At 34.0% G+C, this 12,218-nt stretch overlaps 2 protein-coding genes across 3 annotated transcripts; one reads left to right on the top strand and one right to left on the bottom strand.

Moving 5' to 3' along the window:
• The first annotated feature begins 243 nt into the window (after positions 1-243).
• Positions 244-6,181, top strand: LOC141672739 (mechanosensitive ion channel protein 10-like). Of its 2 annotated transcripts, none has more exons than XM_074479394.1 (7): positions 244-589; positions 1,074-2,530; positions 2,642-2,762; positions 3,534-3,827; positions 3,902-4,104; positions 4,812-5,037; positions 5,729-6,181. In XM_074479394.1, exons 2-7 carry the CDS (start codon positions 1,089-1,091, stop codon positions 5,759-5,761), a joined length of 2,319 nt encoding a protein of 772 aa, XP_074335495.1. In that variant the 5' UTR covers positions 244-589; positions 1,074-1,088; the 3' UTR covers positions 5,762-6,181. The 2 variants fall into 2 exon arrangements, with proteins under 2 accessions (XP_074335495.1, XP_074335494.1); XM_074479393.1 differs by having other exon boundaries at positions 246-589; positions 4,812-5,084.
• Positions 6,182-6,635: 454 nt separating this feature from the next.
• On the bottom strand, positions 6,636-12,175 carry LOC141670829 (peroxisome biogenesis factor 10). Its single transcript, XM_074476851.1, has 11 exons — positions 11,737-12,175; positions 11,623-11,654; positions 10,318-10,407; positions 9,733-9,827; positions 9,447-9,648; positions 9,045-9,114; positions 8,875-8,953; positions 8,635-8,771; positions 7,778-7,872; positions 7,121-7,209; positions 6,636-7,022 (listed from the first exon to the last, which is right to left on the bottom strand). Exons 1-11 carry the CDS (start codon positions 11,924-11,926, stop codon positions 6,920-6,922), a joined length of 1,182 nt encoding a protein of 393 aa, XP_074332952.1. The 5' UTR covers positions 11,927-12,175; the 3' UTR covers positions 6,636-6,919.
• Between the last annotated feature and the right edge of the window lie 43 nt (positions 12,176-12,218).

The raw sequence follows: 12,218 nt of genomic DNA, 5'->3' as shown, positions 1-12,218 counted from the left end.
TTAAACTTGTATTCCTGGAAAATGAATTCATAGCAGAAAGCCCAAAATCCGATTGCAATGAAGGCAGCCCATTAACCTAAATTCTAGTCAGTCAAATTACGTTGCACAGGCACTTCTTGTTCACTTCTTTTCTTAAAATAATACAAGTTTAATTTATGAGACACAAGATAACGTTTATACCAGAGCACATTAACCATTTTCCACTATCATGACATTTTATTTTAAAGCTGTGGAAAAAAATCCATACTCTTTCTTGAATAATAATTTTATTTGGGTAAAAAGTATCTTGAATAATTGACTACTACATAATCTACATTACATTATTACACTACTACTGCTGCTTCTAAATGTACAAATTTGTACAGTCGAGTTCACATGGAGTACTATAATAGAGAGTTTGACAAGTTAAAGGCATGGAAAACCCCTGTAGTTGCCTAGGAATCTTAAAAGTTAATTTGCAAAGTGTATGTTAACAATGTTCCCTTGCAAATAATCAAGAAATCTTGGTCTTTCATTCTCCATAAATATCCCACTTTCAGCAAATACTCCACATTTGGTTCTCACCAAGCAAAGCATCCTCATATTTCTTGTAAGTATTTACCCCTTTTAGCTTGTTGTTCAGTAGTTAATTAGTTCAGCATTGTTGTTTATTCTTGCTATGTTGCTTGTTTTTTTTTTGGGGTGTCATATATCACTTGCAAAATTGTACATATGAAAGTGATGTATATAACCAACTTAAACTAATGAATCAAATCTGACTTTTAAAAATATTATATTTCATATTTTGTCTTTTTGGTGATTGTGGGTTATATATTGATGGAAATCTCCAGTAGGGTAGGAAATGAATTAAATAATTTGAAAAGCCCACTTGGAGTTGCTAAGAAATTGTATATATATTGTAATTAATGCTTCTGAATATATTGATGTCTGGTTCTTGATATTAAAGAATTTAATGGTTTCCAAGAGAGTTGTGTACTCTAGATAATTGAAAATTTCATGAATATTTTTCTCTTTATTTAAGTAGCTTTCTTTGCAGTGACAATGGTTTTGCTGTTTGTTTGGAATTTGGACAGGGTTATTAACTTATTATGGATGCAAATGGTAAGAATAAAAATAGGAGAGAAATAAGTATGACTGATAGCTATAAAAGCAGTGAAGTTGTTGTAATGGTCTCTGGTGAAGAAAGAGATGCAAATAGTTCGCCACATAGAGTTTCAGATGATTTGCCTATTGGAAATGTGAAGTTTGCATCAACTAGTTCTCCTTCCCATGAAAATGCTAGGTTTAGTCCAAGTCCGAATAGACTTCCCAAAATCCCCACAAAAGAAACCATAATACGACGAAAATCGCTTTCCAGATCAGTGTACTCAAAACCTAAATCAAGATTTGGAGAACAACCAGTGTCTGTTGATTTGAATATGTTTGAAGAAAGTAGATCATTGATGCCAGAGCAGATGAATTCAAGCGGTAATTCACCTATTATAAACCCGTCAAGTGCTTCCCCCAACAATAAAGTGGTTTCTGCTAATAATTCTTTCAGAGACATAATGATGAGGAATGTGTCTATAACTACTCCGAGGACGCCTTTGATGGCTTCTGCAAGAAGAGTGGATGAAGATGAAGAGATTTACAAAAAGGTCAGTACTCAAAACAAGTTGAAGTACAAGAAGGTCAAAATTAAGGTTTTGATTGAATGGCTAGTCTTTCTGTTAATTTTGGGGAATTTGATTGCTTGCCTGACTATCGATAAGTTACACCATACAACTATATGGGGTTTGGAGATATGGAAATGGTGTCTTCTAGTAATGGTAATCTTTTCTGGTTTGTTGTTCTCTGCCTGGTTTATGCATTTCGTTGTTCTGTTGGTTGAACTGAACTTTTTGTTAAGAAAGAAGGTGTTATATTTTGTCCACGGTCTAAAGAGGAGTGCTCGGGTTTGTCTGTGGTTGACTTTGGTTCTTATAACTTGGCTTTCATTGTTCAATCATGCGATTAAGCGGTCAAAAAGTGCCGGAAAGGTTCTGTTTTATATTACCTGGACCATTGTTTCCCTGCTCATTGGTTCAGTCTTGTGGCTTCTGAAGACATTGGTCCTTAAAATGTTGGCATCGTCTTTTCACGTTACCACATTTTTTGATAGAATTCAGGAATCAATTTTTCATCAGTATGTTCTCCAGGTCCTCTCAGGGCCTCCCCTTCTGGAATCAGCAGAAATGCTCCAAAGAACAAATACTGCTCAATTTAGTTTCCGTAGAACAAATAAAGATAATCAAGGAAGGAAAAAAACTAAAACGGCAGTGATTGACATACACAAGCTTCATAAGATGAAGCAGGGAAAAGTTTCTGCGTGGACCATGAAGATGTTAGTTGATGTGATATCAAATAAAGGGCTGTCTACAATTTCCGATGCCCTAGATGAGAGCGATTTTGATGGAAATGCTGAACAGACTGACAAGGAGATAACCAGCGAGATGGAAGCTATAGCTGCTGCCTATCACATCTTCAAGAATGTGGCTCAGTCTGATTGCCTGTGGGGATTATATCTTTACAGTGTTCTTATAGTTACATATATATTTAAATTACCACATTTCCCTTTCTTTGATTCTTATAATTTTATTTTTTTTCCTGTCAAATTGCTTAGATACATTGATGAATTAGACCTAAGAAGATTTATGATAAAGGAGGAGGTTGATTATGTGTTTCCATTGATTGATGTGGCTGAGACAGGACAAATAGACAAGAAAGCTTTGACAGAATGGGTGGTACGACTTTATCCTTAGTTAATTGTGGCATATAGTTTTAAAAATCCTCTCTCATATTACATAGATTCAGAGTTTTCCAAATTATAATCATACCAGAATTTTTAGGTGAATTTTAATTGACCAATAATTGTATCACTATTCAAGAATATGGTAGTACTTAATACTTTCAGTTAAATTTTTGTTATCACATGGAATGAGAAATGAAGTGTCTTTGGCAGAATGATTTCGACTGCAAACTAGCATTTTTAGGTTTTGATGTTATTTTGAACAATTTCAAGTCTATGGTCCTTAAATACAGTTGATAGAATGCCGAAGATTGTGAGAATCCATATTAACATTTAACATGCCACTGATCATTATTTTCATAAATTTGAGATCATGTAGTCAATGTTAAATTTGAGAACTGTATTTTTCTCAGCTAAACTTGCTAAATGAATAATGATCACCATTTTCCAGAAACAGATCTAGACATCTCTTATGCCTCCCCATGATGCATAAGTATTTATAGATAATCAGTTTTAGTAACTTGATCACTGTAAAAGTTATCATTTTTCTTCCTGGCAGGGGTGGGAGGTTGAACACCAGATGGGTTGTAACTCTCGCGACCCATTAATATTTTGTCTTTAGCAAGCTGCAGTTAATTGAACCATTTAGTAGGACTAGACAACTTACTAAAAGATATATAAGTCAATTAAGTGACAGTATAAAAAGTTAGAGTAACGGTGTGCAATGACTCATATGATAATGTTTGCGTACTTGTTGATTGTGTAGGTTAAGGTTTATAATGGTCGAAAAGCTCTGGCTCATGCTTTAAATGATACCAAAACAGCAGTAAAGCAATTGAATACCCTTCTGACAGGAATCCTAATTATTATGATGAGTATTGTGTGGCTACTTTTGGTGGAAATTGCAACAACGAAAGTACTCTTGTTTTTCTCATCACAGCTTGTTGCAGCAGCCTTTTTGTTTGGAAATACTTGCAAGACTATATTTGAAGCTATCATATTTGTATTTGTGATGCATCCATTTGATGTTGGTGATCGTTGTGTTGTTGATGGTGTTCAGGTAACTATCAACACATACATTCAACAACTTTTAATTGATTCGTCATCTACTAATTACTGTATGCAATATTTCAGATGGTAGTAGAAGAGATGAATATTCTAACAACAGTGTTTTTGAGATTTGATAATGAGAAGATATACTACCCAAATTCAGTGTTGGCTACCAAAGCCATCAGCAATTTCTACAGGAGCCCGGATATGGGAGACTCATTAGAATTTTCCATTGATTTCATGACGCCAGTGGAGAAGATTGGGGATTTAAAAGAGAAAATTTTAAAGTATGTATACGGTTCTCTATCCAGTCTGCATCTTAACAAAAAGCTACTTGCTATCATGCTTGAAAGTTTAAATATTAATCAACTAATTAATTCCACACTTCAAATGTTTTCCTTTCTCAAGATTGTTTCAAGTCATCAGATACCACTACTTCCCTTGGTTATTAGTTTATTAACCTCCTTTAAAATGAAGGCAATGTGCATTGGAGTAGCAAATTAAGAATTCACAGTTTGCCATATTGCCATGATGATAATAGCTTGAGGGAATTTCTTTGACCAAGATCAGAATGACTTTGTAAACTGTCTGTTCATGTCTCTGTCATCTGATATTATTTCTCTGCATATTGGACTGCATGGATGCACTTTAAGAGAAACATGTCTTCGGTCAAAATTTAAGCACTGTCTAATATATTTGATGGGTCATTTTAGTATGTTAGTAGCAGTCACGTCACATGATTTCTGAGGTTGCTCGAGTAGCATGTCACATGATTTCTGAGGTTGCTTGAGTAGCTTGTAACTGTTCTTGATAAGTAATTTAAAGTGCAAAGCTACAATATGTACATCTGCATTTATACTGTATTTTGATTCTTTGTTAGGGTTGCTAAATTATATGAATTTCCGGATATACTGAATTCAGTTTGTGACTTGTTTCTTAATCCATTATGTTCACGATTCAGTTCCTTAAATCCTACTTTTTCTGCAATATTCAGGTATTTAGAGCGAACACCGCAATATTGGCATCCTAACCATAATTTGGTGGTGAAGGAAATTGAAAACGTAAACAAGATAAAGATGGCACTCTTTTTCAATCATACCATAAACTTTCAAGATTTCCCAGAGAAGAGCAGACGAAGATCAGAACTGGTCATTGAGATAAAAAAGATATTTGATGAGCTGAATATCAGATATAATCTGCTTCCCCAAGAAATTCACCTAGTTAAGTCTGAAGCACCACATAATTACATCTCCTAATTATTGTTCTCGTAAGTGATTTCTTTCTTTGTTTGATCTAATCGGAAGAATTACCTGCATAAATACAACCGGATTTATTTCTTCCCATTCCTTTGCTTAGGTGGTGTACTCTTGTAATTTTCGATCTACAGTATAGATAAATATATAAATTATTGGTGGACGCCAAAAGCTAAATGAGGATACACTTATGATTAAAATTAAAAAAAATGTGACCGGCAGTGCATTAGCTTAAAAGTTTCTCTAGTTTGCTATATTCTTGACCTGCCCCAAAATCTTATTAGTAATGCTCAAGGCTAATACTTCAAGTTATTCTTAACATGGATTATTGACCTTGTACATGATATTGTGACCGTCACTAGCCTAATGCAAATTTAAATAGCGTACAAGGGGTCTCATATAAGTTTCTGTTTTACATGGTTCGTAATTATGTGATACAAATTAGTTCAGGACTGTTTTGTTGAGTGTTTGTGATACTTAGTGTATAGTCAACAAAGTATCACCTTATGTGTTTATTAAGAAATAAGAGATACATTATTAAATTATCAGACCAGAGTTCTAATTGAAAAAATTGATAGAAAGTGAAAAATTAAATAAATAAAGTTATAGCTTTTAACTGAAAATTCCTTATGATGTATTTGGGATTTTGGAATGGCAGGCTCTACGAGATGAGGCTACAACGGTTCTGTAACTCTGAATTCAAGTATGCTAGGTTGTATTGGCAGCTGAACAGGTTGTAGTTTGTGTATCAAGGATGGATTGTGGGGTTTTTGCATCAAGGGAAGCCCTGGCATTTCTGTTTTCTTTTCAAGTAGAGGCGAAGAGCTAGTATTCTCAACCTGTAGATGAATGCGGTTTCGACATTCTTAGGCAACTCTACTAGTAATATAATTCCTCCATTGACTTGTATTTAGCATTAATGTACTCCGTACTAATATGTTATTTGATCATCAAAACATAATTACTACTAGTCCGTTACACGATTAACACTGATCCACTTTTTTCAACGTCTTGTGCAAGATTTTAAATTCATGTTTGCAAACTAACTAGTGCAAATTGCAATGTTACTTCTTCAGAAATTTGTAATAGTAATCCATTTCATCCTTTTACATCGTCTTGGAAAGAGTACTTCCCTAACTTTAGAAGCTATTCATCACTGTACATCTGAAATGGCAATTTGATTTGTGCAAGTTCTGTTCTAGTGGAGAGCAGGCCAGGCAGTTTTATGAGTTCTGATTGAGTGTTGAAATGGCAAATTTTGTGTTCATTTCAGTAAAGTTATTTACCCCTGACGAGTTCCAACTCAACTGCAAAATTATAACTTAGAAGAAATGTAAGCTCATTTTGATTATTAAAATTAAATTAATTTAAGGCATCTGCTTCGCAACAAATCGAAACAAGCCTTGAAAATTTAAGCTTAGGAACAATTGGAGGTCAAAGCAAATACATTGCTGCTCACAAACTCTAGTTTCCCCTCAATAATTCATGCCATTTATATAATCCAAAATATCCAATTTCCAACAATAGAAAAAAACAACGCTCGACTTAAAGCTGTTATACTTAGCTTTGAAGAAAATAATACTTATTTCATATAATTAGCAGTAAAATATTAATTCAACATTTATCAACAATTGATCTGACTTCAAACTGAAATGACCACTGATCAACTGGCTCCCAAACTCAAACCATGGAACAATGAACTATCCGCTGCGCCCTGAAAGATTATGTTTGGGGTATTGTGCTAATTTATAAACCTTAAAAGGGTACCATCCTCTTTTTGCTTATTAACTAACCAACTTAGATTACACTCTAGCTGCCTATCTTTAAGTGATAGACTCGTTCGGGTAGACTAAAAATCTGAATGATATAAACAAACTAAGCTTGAATGAGTCAGCGGGGAACGGCAGAGTGGACATTCTGGCTTCTCATTACACCACTCCATTATGCAGTTCCTGCGAAATATCAAATAGATAAACAAAATATAATCCTGAAAGTGTCAACGAGAAGGATCCACAGAAGAAAAAAGACTAAATAGGATGCAAGGAAATACCAGCAAAACACATGACCGCAAGGTGTGGCTGTTGGGTCTTGCCGATTACTAAGACAAAGTGTGCACTTGCTAACTGAATTTGGTTGGGACTGAAGTAAAACAGATCATAAAATAATCTGTTAAATTTCTGATATTAAACTGCTTCTCTAATGTTAGAATCCATATTTAAAAAATTTAACCTCACATATACAGGGCATGAAAAGCTATATATCTAAAACTCAAAAACTCCTTGGTTCTTGTACAGTTGTACTTAAAAAAACTGGAAATCCTCGCAAACAAGGTCAGGCCGTCAGGCCCAAGGTATTTCCACGTAAATCATTTGAAGATAAAATTAACTGTCTTTATGACAACTAATAAAAAAACTACGATTTAAAAAGAATAAAAAACAAGAAAGGCTGAATTCTATGACATTAGCAATAGTGTAACATGAGCAATGCATCTCCCTTTTAAGGAATGGTAGAAAGTGATCTAATGAAATTGTAACAGAAATATCTATGCCTATTAAAGACTAATATCTTCCTCCCAACCTTTTTCCTTCTTTTAATTACCCAGAATTACTGCCAATTCTCTAGTAGCAAATTTTAAAAACTCAAACATATGTAACCTAAAACAATTATATAAATTAGAATAAGAATGCTCAATCACTACCAGACACACCTCTGAAGTTGATGCCACATCAGAGACAGAAATTTTCTGCTCAGAATCGCCACTTATTAAATTTCCTTCTTCATTTAATATAGGTAAACCTGTACCTACAAATAAATCATAAAGAAAAGGATAAACGAACTTGCTATTCTCCAATTTGAGGGGGATTTGGAAGGAAAGAATACTGCGATAAATTATAGACAATGTTCTAAAATAAGTTAGGTGGGTATTGGCGGTGAGCCTATTCTAGCAATTAAACAGCTAGGCGGAAACTAATTGGAATAATTAATCAGAGGATAAATCAGATATATTTAAATATTATTTTTTTGTACAATTTAATTTTAATAATAAAAAATATATTTTATACAAATTAAAGTATAAATACCCTCATTTTATTATCAAACACAATAGGTCAATTCTCCCTTTCATGTTAAAGTTATATTTTCTATTAAAACAATTATATTTTTTAAATTTTATTCTTACTTTGACTGATTATTCCAGCCTAAATTATGATTAATCCCGCCTAGATCCACCTAAATCCGATTAATTACCGATTTTTGCAAAAAAACATTTTATTACTGTTTTTTAGAAATTTTGGCGTTTTTACCCCCGCTAAGCGCCAACTAATCTTGGCCGCCTATGCCGATTTTTAGAACACTGGTCGTCAAAGCTATACATTAAAACACATAAATCTTGACTAAACAGGATTTTCAAGTATGTAATCTCTTCAGAAAGAAGAAATTTTATTAGCCCAAACAAAGCTATTGTAATCCTTAGCACCATATTGCCCAAAATCTTACTCGGACAATATAAATAAATTCATAAAGAAAATGACTTCATTATCAAAGTTTCCCGTGAAAATTTGGAACCTGCTGAAGTGCGGTGCGCCCCTGAGGAGGTCTGCTGCTGAACTGAATTGGCAATGGAAGATAAGTTGCTACGCCTCAGTCCTTCAGCAGCGAGGACACATAACTGAATTAAAAGGAAAACCCCCAATATTTGGTATCTACATGCAATCACAAGAATTAGAAACAGTTCAGAATTCAAAACAGGTTCTACAGAAATTATGCACATCAAGTAGCCACTTAGCAATAACTATCTCATTATACCTAGGTCGTTGATTCATTTGTTTTCCAATAAATACATAACGGATTCCTGCTGCACGTTTTGATATGTGATAATATAATCCTACAAAACCAGGGAAAAAAACAAATTCAACTCCCAACCACAATTTAAAATATATTCACAACCACCATAAATTAGTATATGACAAAGAGACCTTCGAAGTAGAAGAACATGAGATTAGTGCGAAGAACCAACTGTAAGAACTCACGCACAAAGGGAAGCATCTGATAAAAAGAGATAAAAATAAAAGTAAGGCAAACCAGGGATTATAATTGCTTTATACCATAAAGATCATTATCAACTGGTACATTTTACAATAGCAAAGTAAGAAGTAAAACATTGTTCTTTAGTGCACATCAAGAGTATCTAAAAGTTTGACTTGGTGTCTAAGTTTAGGGACAAAATACTCTTCATTGACCTTAATTTTTAACAATGTAATTAGACAATGCATCCTAGGACCTAGATCATTGTAAAAGGAGAGAGCCAGTAATGATGTATAGGGAGATAAAATATGGCGCGGCCCTAAAATCAGTATTATTTCATCACAAATACTTACTGATGGCCATCTCTGAACCGCATACAACCATAACCCTTTAATTTTTTGCCTCACTCTCGACAGAGCTGAAACAGATGTAGTAGAAGTAGAGACATCAAAAAGTAAAGGCGAATGAGCATGGCTACTCCCAGAAGCTTCATAACCAAATAGTTCATCAGATAGTGAATCATTTAGAGCAATTCCTCGAGAAGCAACCCTAGAGCTGCGAACGATAAATTTTTAAGATGATTCAAGAAGTGAAGCTAGAAAGTCAGAACCATGTTTTATTTATTAGGCGAAAAGGAACCTGAATCTTTCGGCAATGTAAGGCACTGCTGACTGATAGATAATGAAAAGTGCACGCCTGGCTGGTGTTGGAGAAAGTCCAAAAGGCCCTGCAACCTTTCAATATAGATACTGCATCAATCAGGGAAATACAACAATCTTACTCGAAGTACTACAAGGCATGATGAAATAATGATATTCACACCATCTTGTAAAAATTATGACAACTTTCTATCAAGATGCACAAAGATAGAGTCAAAATACACTGCATTATAGATAATATATAGATAATTAACAACATGATACATATGAAAGTCATATATCCAAATTTTAAATGTTACTAGCGTGTTACAAGACTGGCGTGCTTTTAGCAAATCTCGGGCAGAATGAACACAGTTTAGGCATTTTACTAACCCTGATCATTTAAAGATCTATATTGTGAAAAACACTATAGAAAAATGAGTATTAGGACGTTTCAGGAACTATAACCACAAAAAGCTACTGTCTGTTTCTCAAAGTCATCCCAAATAACAAGTACAAAACACATAATTGTTCTATGTAGGAATATAATGAATTGGTGATGTAAGTAAAAGAAACAGTTTCAAACCTGAGTTATGTCACAGTACTCCTCTCCTAGTGTTTGTTGTCCTGCACCTGTTGTTAGGACATAATAAAGCATCTGTCCCAAAAGTTTCGTCTGTGAAAGGGAAAGCCAATAATCAAAAATTTACTCAAAAATTCAACAATTTATTATAACCTCATAATGAGTCAATGTGCATACAGTCTTTAGAAATTAAAAAAATTATCCTTAGCCTCGAAGAGTTGAGTTACTTGAATTTAAGCCATTCTCAAGTTTCAAATAACTCTCAAATATATTAGACACAATTTTATTTTATTTTAAAAAACCTTTATGGTAACAACATTTTAGCCTAGAACAGATATTAAAAATACAAAATCAAATATGACTTTGCTGTGAAGAGCACGGAACACCATATATACAAAATTATAGAGTTGAATTGAAAATAACACTTACATGAAACTTAAAATAAGCAAACTAGTTAGCATGGTTGTCATGTCGGTCGACTAGTCGACTAAGCGGTGATTGGAGGTCGGCTCAAAATCTCGACTAGCTAAATGTCGATATTTCGGTCACCTGGTCGACTATTCGGTCGACTAGTCGACTAAGCGGTCAACTAGTCGACTAGTCGACTAGTCGAACTGCTCAGTGTATATATTTTTTCTGCATAATTTTTTTTACATGCCGCACTACCACATCACATCACAGACAATTGTTATTGAATAATTGTTACATATTTCACATGATTGCAAGTACTTTTCTTTGTTGTACTAAATTGTTAGATGATTGCAAGTACTTTTCTTTGTTATCATTTGTTAGATCTTCTAGCTTTTTCATCATTCTCTCCAAGTGTTGGATTCTTAATTCCTTACAATCTGAAATAAAACATTGTGGAATGAGTTGGAACTTAAAACCTAGAACTTAGAAATCTAAACTACATAATATATATACATTTGTGTGTGTATATATATATGTATATTGTATTTTTAATTTATAATAATATATTATTTTTTTGTCGACTAGTCTACAACTAGTCAACGAGTCGACTAGCGGGAGGTCCGTCAACTCGCCTCGACTCATCGACGTGACAAACATGCTAGTTAGTAGAAACCTAACAACTAGCTCAACTACAAGCATCGACTAATTAGGTAGTGGTTGAACCAATACACTAAAAAGCTATACCTCAATTTGATAGAAATTTTAACTACAAAATAAATGATACATTACACAAATCACAAGTTGAAACTCGATAAAAAGTCATGAAATTAAAATAACAAAATCAAAAGGAACAAATTCCGTAAATTATTCTTTAGGAAGGCAATTACGCAACCTAACCTCATTCTGATATGCAACAGCAATCCGTGTACCTATCAACAAACAACAAACACCATATAATCAAACAAAACACACTACACAAACCCTAACCGAAGTAATTATAACAAATTATACCGAGTAATTGGCGTAATGCATCGCGACAAGCTTCGTAAACAAAAGAGGCATACTGATCGTCTTTCTCAGCCGCTCGCATCACCTCCGGTTGCGCCGCCAACGGGAACCGCCATACGGCGCTACTGCCCACGGCGGAGCTACTGGTTCCGGCGTCATCGGAGCCCGTGGATTCTCTTACTACAGCTACCATACTGTTTAATTGTTAAATATGTAGGGTGTAGATGTATATGAATATGTATGTATTGTTTGCGGGATTCCTATCCGTTCAAGTCTCAACTCTCAAATTCGTGAAATGCTAACATTACGTTTACAGTCTTCTGAAGTTTGTAAATGATGACGGCGTCGTTTAAGATAATGTATAAAAAAGATATTATGAAGAAAAAAAATAGAAATTTAATTTAATTTATTTGCTAAAAAAGATATTTAATTAAAGTACGTGAAAAATTAAAGTGAACAAAGTAGGATAGAGTTGTAGTTGAAGC

The sequence above is a fragment of the Apium graveolens genome, chromosome 7 (assembly GCF_009905375.1).
Source record: "Apium graveolens cultivar Ventura chromosome 7, ASM990537v1, whole genome shotgun sequence".
Taxonomy (NCBI): Eukaryota; Viridiplantae; Streptophyta; class Magnoliopsida; order Apiales; family Apiaceae; genus Apium; species Apium graveolens.
The sequence above is the reverse complement of the archived record's forward strand: the minus strand, read 5'-3'. Positions and strand labels throughout refer to the sequence as shown.

Coding starts and splice junctions, on each gene's coding strand:
- LOC141672739 (XM_074479393.1), top strand. CDS start 1,089: ATGGATGCAAATGGTAAGAATAAAAATAGGAGAGAAATAAGTATGACT. Junction 2,763..3,533: donor AAGCTTTGACAGAATGGGTG/GTACGACTTTAT, acceptor TTGATTGTGTAG/GTTAAGGTTTATAATGGTCG. Junction 3,828..3,901: donor GTGTTGTTGATGGTGTTCAG/GTAACTATCAAC, acceptor GCAATATTTCAG/ATGGTAGTAGAAGAGATGAA.
- LOC141670829 (XM_074476851.1), bottom strand. CDS start 11,926: ATGGTAGCTGTAGTAAGAGAATCCACGGGCTCCGATGACGCCGGAACC. Junction 9,828..10,317: donor AGTACTGTGACATAACTCAG/GTTTGAAACTGT, acceptor CTATATTGAAAG/GTTGCAGGGCCTTTTGGACT. Junction 7,023..7,120: donor TGCGGTCATGTGTTTTGCTG/GTATTTCCTTGC, acceptor GATATTTCGCAG/GAACTGCATAATGGAGTGGT.